Source organism: Cavia porcellus, unplaced genomic scaffold (assembly GCF_034190915.1).
Source record: "Cavia porcellus strain 051 isolate PalLab524CR breed Dunkin Hartley unplaced genomic scaffold, mCavPor4.1 scaffold_22, whole genome shotgun sequence".
Taxonomy (NCBI): domain Eukaryota; kingdom Metazoa; phylum Chordata; class Mammalia; order Rodentia; family Caviidae; genus Cavia; species Cavia porcellus.
In genome coordinates, this window is record NW_026947505.1 from 32,534,853 (window position 1) to 32,547,250 (window position 12,398).

The 12,398-nt window shown below is 36.1% G+C and overlaps 1 protein-coding gene across 2 annotated transcripts in view; it reads left to right on the forward strand.

The window, feature by feature from the left end:
* The window catches only part of Lrp11 (LDL receptor related protein 11), a 52,747-nt gene that overhangs the window by 28,450 nt on the left and 11,899 nt on the right, over nt 1–12,398 (forward strand). Inside the window, exons 6-7 of one of the 2 annotated variants that reach the window (XR_010041942.1) lie at nt 4,980–5,075; nt 6,498–6,603. Coding sequence is in view for 1 of the 2 variants with exons in the window: in XM_003466340.5 (XP_003466388.3) it covers nt 4,980–5,075 (96 nt within the window). In the remaining variant the exon portion in view is untranslated. The remainder of the gene's footprint in view (nt 1–4,979; nt 5,076–6,497; nt 6,604–12,398) is intronic. The other variant, XM_003466340.5, reaches the window with a different exon arrangement.

Here is a 12,398-nt window from a genome sequence, read left to right on the forward strand (position 1 = left end):
GGTTTCTCTATCCCTGCAGAGTGCCAGAAAAGGAGCAATGTATTCACATTCACATGGGATGTGGGTTTCTTTGGCAACTTCAGAATGCATGTCTGGTTTAGCCAGTCAGCCGAATTCTTTAAAGAAACAAGTACAGACCTGGGAGAATGTGTGCTTTCTTTACAGAGGCCTGGAGTTCTTTATGTTTTTCGTGGGTTCTTTGGCTAAATATACCTAAACCTCCCTGCTTACCTTATCTCCAAAAGTAACTAGAGTGACTACTTTGATCTTTGTGTTGTTACAGAAAGTATTTTAAGTATTTTACCTTATTTTTTTATTTTAAAGAAAAGAAAACAATTTTAAAACAAGATAATTAGAGAATAACTATGGTTAATACATTGCATGTTGTTATCTTTAAACTAATTACTCAGAGTACAAAATGTTGGCATTTAGTTGTTCAGAAATTAATACAAACACTTCTTTTCAGTGAACTAAGAGAAATTAGTATATATATATATATATATATATATATATATATATATGTATGTATGTATGTATGTTTTTTTGTCTTCAGCTTCTCACACTAGGGAGACAGTACGTTGTTCACACATGAAAGTCTGATTTGTTTCACTTATGAAAGTGGTCTTTAGTTGCATCCATTCATCTATAAAAGCCTCAAGTTTATCCTTTTTTTATGGCTGAGTAATCAAGGTTTTTGTTTTTGTTTATGCTGTGGCTCAAACTCTGGCCTCCCACAAACTAAGTAACTACTCCACCAGTGACCTATGCTGCAGACCTAAGATTTAAAAGAGTTCCTTTTGCATGCTCTGGGTTTTTCCTGTTTCATCTTTTCATCACATTAAGTTATTTCTTTTCTTATGGAAGAACCATTTGGAAATTCTAAGATCACAGTTCTAGGAAAGTAGCTTAGATTTGTTGAAATGTGATAAACAGCACAGCTGTAAGCTTGTCTTCCACCAACATGGTGCCAGGAATCAGCCAGATTGGAAGATCAAGTGTGAGGACATTTACTTACCATGAAAGAGAATCTTCAAACAGTTATTTCCATGAAATTATTTTAAGGAGTTTAGGTCCCCTTTCCTTGTCCTACTTACTTTGGAAAATGTCGTTTTACCAACTGCAATCCGCAGGTGCCTGTAAGCCTGCCCTTTTTTCTGGGGCACTGGGAGAAATGGGGAGCTTGGAAAAGGAACCCTCTGACTTCAACAAGGTTTCAGGCTGAAACTTTATAACGGAGGCTACATTAACTTACTCTCAAAGCTTAACTTCAAAAGCTATGTATTTATATAGTAAATTCTGCTTTGTAACCTCTGACCCACATGTTGACAAAGCCTGCATTGCACCAGACCGGGCCTGAGAAGTTTCCAAACCTAAGATGAGGAATTTTACTCACCTAAACATGGAATGTTTGGAGGTTCACTGACTTGCGGAAAAAGAATTTTCAGGTGTAGTCAGTAAGAGGCATGGGAAGGCTTTCATTCAGAAGTACACACTCAAAGAAGTAGTGTGTGGGCCATAAAGAGAAAGGGGTTTTTGTGAGCTGGAGCTGTGCAGTCTTATGGGGTCTTGGGGTATATTCAAGATGAGTGATCCAGGATGTGTATTTCTACTGTCTGTTAGTTATTCACCAGACAGAATGCAAGCTGTTGCCATGTGTTTGAGTTTGAGATATGCTGCCTTCTAATATTGCTTTTCTGAGGTTGGAGGAAGTACAATTTACAGGTGAAATAGACATGTCCTGAGCTCAATTTCAGGCTTTTTAAAACTTTTAGAAATTTTGAGTTCCCTGAAAGGGAAAAAAGGCTTGAGTAACTTTTGTGACCTGAAACTACAGGGTGTTTTGTTTTGTTTTGGGGGTAAGAGGATGCAGGGCTTCTTGAAGTAGAACTTTAAAATCCCAATTTTCTTGTTTCTTTTTTGTCTTTTTTTTTTTTTTTAATTTTTTCCCTATCTTCACAAGAATCCACTTGCTTTTCAACAAAATGCCATGGCTCATTTTATTGAGAAATTAGTTGAATACTCCCCGGGCTTTCGGTAATATTAAAACATTCTATAGGCAAATATAAATATATTCAGTAATAGTGGTATTTTTATTATTCTGCCTTCACCAATGAAGAAAAAATACCGGCACAATGAATTTTGGAATACTTTTTAATGAGTTTTAGACAAGTTGTAGAGGCTTTCTAAAGCTTCCTATTCTTCAGTATGAAAATGAACAGAGATGCATGAGCACTTTTATGGCTATAAGGAGGCCAAAAGAACATTTCCAGTGTACACAGACATGCAGGCCAGCAGTGATCTCATCGTACCGTAATACGGGAAGCTCCCGTAGACAGCTCCCTCTTACCTGCGTTACAGATACGCAAATGTGGCCCCACACTAACAGCAAAATGCCAGGTGCTCAAAGGAAGCTAAAGGCATTCTGAGAGGCAGGTGTTTTCTCAGTCGGCCTTTCTGACTTTTTCCAGAGTGTGTTCTATGGGGATTGAAAATGAAATTTAGACAGTTCTGCCCAGCTACCAACTTCCTCAGTAAATGTGTTAGGTAAACGTAATACCTAGGTCACCAAAAGAGAAGAAAAATAATTTTGTAAGACATAAACTTTCCTCAGAGTTTCATTACAAAAAGAACCATTTTCAAAGCAAGAGAGATCATTGTTTTGTTCTGATTTACCACCCAGGTTAGAGCTGATGATTGGATATGTGGGAGTAAAACATTCTCTATAGATAGCATGCCATATGTGAGGTCTAGGAAAAGTAGATCACGAAATCTAAGATATTACAGTGAATTCCTCCATAAAATGTAGAAAATAGAAGGCCCAAAAAGGGAGGGCAACATCTGTGGAAAATTCTAGAGTCCATGGTGTTTGTGTCTCCTGAAGTCCACAGGGCCTGTTTCCTGTCCTAGTACCTGATCTTGCCCAGTTCCTGCTTCACTGTTTCCTCTCCCAGAGAAAAAACACTTATGAAAAGTTGTCTAATTTTGACAACTGAAAGTTTGTACCATTTTTAAAACAACAAAACACCTCCTTTCTAGGATAGGTTCCTATGCCAAGTACAATTGATCCATTTCTCTTAATAGAGAATTGTGCCAAGCTTTCCAAAAGAAACAAATTTGTGATCATCTTGAAATATGAGTAAATACATATGGTATTGTCTACAGGTTCTGGAAATAAAAACTTGTGTTTGTTAGCTGTGACTTTGAGAGCAGGAAAGCACTAGGAGAGCTGCTTTGGATCAGTTCTGGGTTCTAATCCCAGCACTTCCAATTGCTGGCTATGAGGTAATTAACTTCTCTGTGTTTCCTCACTTTAACAGGATAATAATATCTTCTCATTGTATTGATTGGCCACAGGGATTGGGTGCTTGCAATATTTGAATTTTTACTAGTGCATTCAAAGTTCAGTGGTATTTACTAGGAAAGCAAGGCAAGAAAAGTGCATGTCTGCAACAAAAATTGGAAAAGCACAATGGTAGTTCACTACTGGGTTTCTCTTCAGAATTAAGATGAACATGTCACATCTTTATTGGGAAGAAGCAGAGGAGAGAACACTGTGAATGCAGCTATTTTATGTTTTTCTATCAGCAAAAAAAACAAACAAACTTATTAATCCTCAGAATAAAAACTGAGACTCAGTAAATTTTGGCATTTTGTATAGCCTTGCATCATTATTTTTAGACTTTTTAATCATATGATCTTCCCACTTGCAAATTTATTATTGGAGAGAGAGGTAAAGGAGAATTCCTGGAGGATTTTTTGGAAACTAATGTGGCAGTAAAGCACAAGGAGGAAGAAAGAAATAGAGAAGTGCTACACAGTGAGTTTTAGGTAATTTAATAGTTTGATTTTCAACCTGTGATCGTGGCTGCTAGTTTTATGTGCACAGTTGCTAGGCAGATCATGTGTGCTTTTTTTATATATACCACCTGTAATTTGTCTTACTTTAATAGCAGAAATTATGAATATTTCTGCTGAGGCTACAGAAGTAAACAATCTTTAAAAGTTCTTTTGTTTGGGCCGGGGAATTTAGCTCAGCGACATAAACGCATAAGCGCCTGCCTGTCGAGCGCAAGGTCATGAGTTTGATCCCTGGTACCAAAAATAAAAAATAAAAAATTTACCAAAAAGAGTTGTTTTGTTTTTCAATAAAATTTTTCATGTATATGGATCATATCTAATTAATTCCCATGAAGTAATTGTAATATGCAGAAATCGACTTGAAATCACAGTACAGCATGAGAGTAACTCTACCAGCTCATAAGGTATTATGTCAATGGAATAAGCACACAAATGCTACAAATTACTGGATGGGAAGTGACAGAAAGTCACACCGTTGGCTCATTAGAACCTTAGGATCAAAATTCTAAGATACTTTCACTCAATATCATAAACTGATTAGAAGAATGAAATAATGCATCATTAAACCAGCAGTTCTGGTTTCAGCCAACAGACAGCCAGATACAGCTGACCTTGAATCTCCACACCGTAAGTCTTAGCTCCTTGTGTGAAGCTGGGCAGTAATCTGAGCCCGTGCCTAACGGGGAAAATGCAGCTATTAATACCTGACCAGCAGGGTGGTGCTGAGAAAGTGCCATTGCAAGCCTACATGCTTTAGCGTGCTCAATCCTAATTTTTCAAAGAAAGCTCTTCTTGACTGTTTCTGCTTCCCAGGCCTGATGCCAGAGACTCCCCTTGGCTTTCCCAGATGAGGTTCGAGCTTCCTTCGGAGGTGGAGACGGCAGTTCTGAACTTCTTCCCTGTCTCTGTCCAGTGGCTTTAGCTAGCCCCGTACTCTGCTTTATCAAACTGGTCACGTCAGCCATCCAGTGTTTTAGTATCAAACACAGGCCCATTTTTATTTGAAAAATAAATCACGCAAGTTCTTTTTCTGAGTTCATCTTTAAAAAAACAAGGCTGTATTTCCATCTGTTTCCTAAAGTTTCTAATGTGTCTTCACATGTTCCCATTGTTTTCCACAGATGGTAGTTCCTCAGGGAAGAACAGAAATGAGGAAAGTTTTAATTTGGAGTCCAAGAGCCATCGAGGAAGGGGGGAGCACCCAGCCCCGGAAGCAGGTAGGTGTATATTTGAAAATGCCGTGCAGAGCAGAGATATCTTCAGAACTGCATGTGCTGTGGTTGAGGATATCAGATGAAGCCATGAGCATTCAGGGCAGGTACAGGGATCCAGGGGCCAGAAGAACAGTGTTCTCCTCTTCTGTGTCACCTTGCTTCATGGTGCTCCTGACCTTAGAGCTCTTTGGATCTCAGTTTCCTTTCATGCACCTTTCCAGGTATAGAATTCCGTATGAGGTCATACCCCTTGTGGTATAGGGTTAAGAACAAGGTGACACAGTTCCAAACCCGGCTCCACCATCAAATTCAGTGACACTGGAAAGGTCTTTATCTCTCTGGGTTCCAATTTTCTCACTGCTGAAATGAATATTATTATGCTTGCCTCATAGGGTTGTTAAGGAGAACAAATAGAACGTTAATATGAGGCATGTAGCACACTTGTGAGGCTCATTTCATAGGATGATGATATAAATAATATAAATTATGGCTGTTATTATGATATTTATGAATCAAAAAAAAGGACTGAGTGCTCTCTCAGTGCTCCAGTAATAAATACTGAAAGCTGCAGAAATGGAGAAAAGTTATAGAAGGTACAAGGAAAGTTTACTGAGTGAAAAAAAATACCATAACTCTACACTTCTGATTTTCATAAACTAGAAAGAAAATAGTTTGGACACAGTGCTGTAGCAAGACAGGCTTTAGGGGAGAGAACCAGGCCTCATGGGTAGGTGATCCCCACATAGAAACCACTGCCTGTGTGGGCCGCTGCCAGGGTGGGGACGTCCACACCGGGCCTCTCTGTGAGTCAGCAACAGGGGCAGACTGAGGAGGACAGAACCAGGCCTCACAAGGAGGTGGTCCCTGCCTGGAAATAATATCGTTTTCATGGGTTGGGTTTTATTCTCTTTTGTTTTGTTTGATTATGTTAAATCTGATGGCAGGATCAGCAGTTTAAAAGATAGCAAGACAAATTATGATAGCCATTTTGGATTTCCTATTGACTTATTTTGAAGTCCTTTGTTGCACTCATTGTTTTGTTTTTATTGTTTCTATTCTATTCTGTTCTGTTCCATTTTTACTATGACCAAAGGTATCTGCAACTATTTCAAAGACAACAAAAGGCATTATGGTAACTATTGCTGATTTTGTAACATTTTGAAGTCTTGTATCACTTTTACTAGTTTATTTTGATTGGTTTTATTCTGTTTTGTTTTCCTTGGTTTTTTCCTCTTTAAAATAAAATTTTTTAAAGTTTTTTAAAAAAGAAAGGCAGGCTTTAGACCTAAATCCCACAAACTAATCAGTAAAAAGAAATTTAGAAACATCATTTTTAAATTATAGGTTGAAACATTGAAAAAAATTTTACCTTTGCATTATCTACATAATACTAAAATATAAATGTTTTTGTTTTCATTGAGACAGGTCTCACCATGTAGTTCATGCTTGCCTTCATCTCACTGTATAGCCCAGGCTGAGTTCAAACTCAGATGATCCTCCTGCCTCAACCTCCCAAGTGTCAGGATTATAGGTATGCACCACCGCTTCTAATTTAAAGATAATTTTAAAATGAGAATTATCTAAGAATAAGCTAGAGGTTAAGTACCTGGATGCCCCTAGTCCAGTCTGTTGGCCAAGTGGACTTAGCCTGTCCTGAGATATTTTTGAAAAAGAGTCCCTGTCCCCAGTCAATCTGGCCCATGGTCAGAGGTTTTTGGTCCATGGCCAGCTAACATAGCACTTGAGTTTTAATGGCTGGTACTCATTCTCATTGTTAGATATTTTGAATGTCATTTTTTCCATTCATTATGAGCAGAATATATAGTTTATCACCTTATCTGATTACTGAGAATTTACCATGGTGTGTTTTAGAAGGACTGGAAAACTTTAAATCTCAAAATGCCCAAGCTAAATATTTTTTAAATTTTATTTTAAAGAGAAAAGATATTTCAAAATAAGATAATAGGAGGGTAACAATGTTAATACATTTCATACCATCATCTTTAAATTAGTTACTTAGAGTACAATGTATTGGCATTTAATTGTCCAAACAATATTAGCACAAACCTTTTTTTGCAATGAACTAAATTAGTAGTATAACGATCTTAACTATTACATATATATATATGTGCATATATATATATGCTTTTTTTTCTTTTCTCCATTCCCCTATCACAGTTTCCCTTTTGAAGTTTCTTCCCATTTTATAATATCTATTGTACATTTTGATTCTTATTTACTCTTTCAGCTTCTCACACTAGGGAAACAACACATTTGAGTCTGGTTCATTTCACTTATGAGTATGGACTTGAGCAGCATCCATTTACCTATAAATGTCTCAAGTTTATCATTCTTTATGGCTGAGTAGTACTCCATTGTATAACAAAATGCATCTTTTTTATCCATTCCTCAGTTGATGGGCATTTAAGTTGTTTCCAAGATCTAGCTATTACAAATTATGCTGCTAAGAACATGGGTGCACATAGATCACTATAGTATGGTGTTTTTAATTCTTCAGGGAAGATACCCAGAAGAGAAATAGCTGAGTTCAATGAGACCTCCAATCCTAGTTTTTTGAGGAATCTCCACACTGATTTCCATAGTGATTGTTCCAGTCTACACTCCCACAAACAGTGGAGGAAGGTTGCTTTTGCCCTACAGCCCCTCTAGCATTTGGTATTGGTTGATTTCTTGATCATAGCCATTCTTTGTGGAGTGAGATGGAATCTCAGTGTTTTAATTTGCATTTCTCAAATGACCAGTGCTCTTGAATACTTTTCATGTATTTATTTGCCATTTGTATTTCTTCCTCTGAGAAATGTATATTCATCTCAGATGCTCGTTTTTGGATTGGTCTTTAAATTTGGGAGATCTGTTTTTTGTTGTTGTTGTTGTTCTTTGTATGTCCTTGGTAGTAATACTTTGTCTGAGGAATACCTGGCCAACACTTTTTCCTACATTGTGGGTTGTCTCTTCACTCTGTTAGTGGTTTGTCTTGCTGGGCAAAATATAAGACGAGAGCCCAGTTGTTGATTCTTTGTGATAGTTCCTGTACTGCCTACACCAGTATCTTCAAGAATTTTACCTATTCTATCCTCCAGCAGATTTAATGTTTCTGTTTTAATATTTAAATGTTTCATCTATTTCAAATTTTATTTAGTAATGGTGAAAGATATGGGTCCAATTTTAATCTTCAACATGTACACAGCCAGTTTTTCCTGTACCATTTATTAAAGAAGACATCTTTCTTTCAGTGAATGTGTTTGGCATCTTTGTCTAAGATAAAGTGGCTTAGTATGTCTAGAGTTGTTTCTGCATCTTCTAATCTGTTCCATTGATCTTTGGGTCTGTTTTGTTTGCCAGTACCCTGCTGTTTTTAATACAGTAACTCTATAGTATAATTTCAAGTCAGGGATTGTGATGCCCCCTGCCTTTCCTTTGTTCCCCTTTGCTTTTGCTATTCTAGGTCTCTTCTGCTTCCAAATGAATTTTAAGATTGTTTTCTCTAACTCTGTGAGATATGCTAATGTATTTTGATTGGGATTGCATTAAATCTGTGTAACAATTTTGAGAATAAGCCTATTTTTACTATGTTGGTTCTTCTTAAGAACAAGGAATATCTTTCTATTTTCTGATACCCTCTTACATTGCCTTTTTCAGAGTACTATAGTTTTCAATGTAGAGGTCAATGTAGAGGTCTTTTTTACATCTTCCGGTAAATTGATTCCTAGATACATCATCTTTTTTTTTTATACTATTGTGAAAAGTGTTCTTTCCTTAATTTGTCTCTCAATGTGTTTATTGTTTGTGTACAAGAATGCTATTTTTGAGTATTGACTTGTAGCTAGCTACACTATTGAATTTGCTTATTAAATCCAGCAGTTTTTTGGTGGAATTTTTGGGGTCTTCTGTGTAGACTTATCATGTCATCTGCAAATAATTATAACTTAACTTCTTCCTTTCCTATCCTGATTCTTTTTCTTTCTTTCTCTTGTCTAATTGCTCTGGCTAAAATTTTCAGTGCTCTGTTGAATGAGAGTGGAGACAGTGGACATCCTTGTCTTGTTCCTGATTTTACAGAGAAAGTTCTCAGGTTTTGTCCATTTAGTATAATGTTGGCTATTGGTTTGTCATGGATAACCTTTATCAGACTGATATAAAGACTATCTATTCCAATTTTCTGTAGGGGTTTTAATTGTGAATGGGTGCTGCACTTTATGAAAAGCTTTTTTGGCATCTATTGAGATCATATGAATCATATGAGAGATCATATGATTTTTGTCCGTGGTTGTTAGTATGGTGTATTACTTTTATTGATATGTGTATATTGAACCATTCCAGCACCCCTGGGATGGATCCTACTTGATCATGGTGTATAATCTTCGTGATGATTTGTTGCATTCTGTTTGAGGATTTTTGTGTTTGTGTTTGTTAGGAAGTCTGGCCTGTAGTTGTCTTCTTTAGTTGAGTCCTTCTCTGGCTTTATTATCAGGATACTACTTGCTTCCAGAATGAGTTTGACAGTATTGCTTCCCTTTCAATTTCATTAAGGAATTTGAACAGTAGTGATATTAAATCTTGTCTAAATTTCTACAGAATTCAGCAGTGAATCCATTAGGACCTGGGCTTTTCTTTGTTGGTAAGTTTTTAATTACATTTTAAATTTCTTTGGCTAATATTGGTTTATTTAGAATTTTTATATCTTGATTCAGCTTTGGTAGTTCACATGTATCTAGGAATCTGTCCATTTCTTCCATGTTCTCCATCTTATTAGAATACAACTTTTCAAAGTAGGAATAGATGATCTTTTGGATTTCCACAAGGTCTATTGTGATTTCACCCTTTTCATTCGTAACTGCATGGATTTGAATCTCTTCTTTCCTTTTTTTGATAAGTTTGGATAAGATTTTGTCAATTTTATTTAACCTTTCAAAGAATCAACTCTTTGGGGGCTGGGGATTTAGCTCAGCGGCATAAGCACCTGCAAGCAAGCAGTCGTGAGTTTGATCCCTGGTACTGATAAAAAGGAAAAAGGCAAAAAATAAAATAAAAATAAAATAAAGAACCAACTCTTTGATTAGTTGATTATTTGTATTGGGTTTTTTTAGTCTCTAATGCATTAATTTCTGCTGTGATCTTTATAATTTCCTCCTTCATATGGGCTTTAGGCTTAGCCTGCTGTTCTTTTTCCAGAAGTTTGAGGTCCACCTTAAGTTGTTTATTTGCTCTATTTTCCCAATATGGATATTTATTGCTATAAATTTCCCTCTTAAGACTGCTTTCATTGTGTCCCATACATTCCCATATGTTGTATTTATGTTTCAATTCAATTGTAAAAATTGTCTAATTTGTTCTTTAATTTCACGTGTGACCCATTGGTTGTTCAGGAGGGTACTAATCAATTTCCATGTATTTTATGAAGTTCTTGTGGTTTCTTTTGTCATTGATTTCCAATTTCATTGCACTATGGCCTGATACTATGCGTGGGATAATTTCAGTTACTTTGCATTTACTTAAGCATGTTCTGTTAGCTAGTATTTGGTCTATTGTGGAGTATATCTCATGTGCAGCTGAAAACAATATATATTCTGCTATTGTGGGGTAGAATACTCTGTAGACAACTACTAAGCTCATTTGTTCAAAAGTTTGATTCAGTTCTAATAGTTCATTGTTGATTTTTTTGTCTAGCTGATCTGTCATATTGTGACAATAGGATATTGAGATCCCCCAATACAATTGTATTAGTGCTTATTTGATTTTTTATGCCTGTTAATATTTGTTGTGTATAGTTGGGGGCACTGTTATTTGTTGCATATATATTTATGATTATTATCTCTTCCTGTAGGATTATTCCCTATAGAAGGATGTAATGACCTTTTTTTTCTCTCTTAATTAATCATGGCTTTAAATTCACTCTATATGCAAATAGAATAGCTACCCCTGCTTTTTTCCAAGCTAAACATATTGAGGAACTATGCCAACTCGGTTTTAAAATGTTTCAAATAATTTTCAGTATTCTGTTTTATAGAATATTTCCATTTCTTTGTCACTGTCCAACAGGGGTCAGATTTGACAGTTCAGCCACCTCATATCTGACTTGGCAAATAGAACATTCTCCTTGATCGTATGTCTGCATTTTGCTACCACAGCTAAGTCTAAGCCCAGGAATGGGGACTGTTACCAACAGCTTTCTTGCCCTTTTATCTAAATAAACTCTTGTTCTCATCTTTAACAAGCTAGACACATTTAAGGGCTGGAAGATCCTTTTTCTGGCCTGAATAAGCAAATCTGGGGTTGGGTGTTGTGTTCCAGTTTAAGGGATATTGTTTGGGGCACCCGAGATCTCTGTGGGGTTGGCTAGTCTTTTTTTGTCCTGTCCTTTCATAAAATATCCAACTTTATGTGGTTTGTGCCCAAGGCTAGCGGTAAAACTGACACCTTTGGGCCACTTGGCCCTTTCAAACTGTCTCCCGTCAAGGTAGTCACTAAAGTGTAGACCGTTGGTATCAAGGAAGGAAACAGTGGGTTCTTTTTTATTTTTATCAGTATGTGTTTACAGTACACAATGATTATATTTATCCTGGGGAGTTCATAATGTGTATAACACATCTTAATTCTTTTTCCATCCCCTTTCCCTGACTTCCATCCCCCCATTTCTATCTCTTGGTCCCCTTCTCTTTTGCATAAGATCTATTTCCCTATTTCCCATGATCTAGCTTTTATTTTTCTCTTTATACTTTGGATGTCTTATATAAATTTCATATGTGTGATTTATTTTACTTAACATGTAGTCTCAACATACAGCCATTTCCCTGCAAATGATTCAAGTTTATCCTTTTTTTTTTTTATATTGAACGGATTTCTTTTTTAGAAAGCAACATCGGAGAGGTAGGCACAGGATAAAATTATGGAATATCTTACACATTAAGCTAAAGATTTCATTCTTGTTTTAATGAATATAAAGTGGCCTGTAAACAGGTGTTAAGCTATCAGATTGGGTTTAGAGTGAGTTACTCTATGGCTAGTCTTTTTTTTTTTTTATTTAAGGAGAAAAGAAAAAAAAAGTGAAAGGGTACAAGTTATACAGATTTAAAGAAGAAAAAAATAAACAGTAGGAAATCACTAGTTAATGGATTACATATTGCCATCTTAAAAATAATTGTTCAAGTCCCAAAATTAAAGCTTGTAGAGTGGACATTCTAACAATGATACTGCAAACAGTTCTGTTCAATGATCCAATAAAACTCTGTGATATCATTTTCTATCTTATACACTTAAATATACATGCAGTTATATAGTTTAGAGCACTTTCTTTTCCTCTCTTTT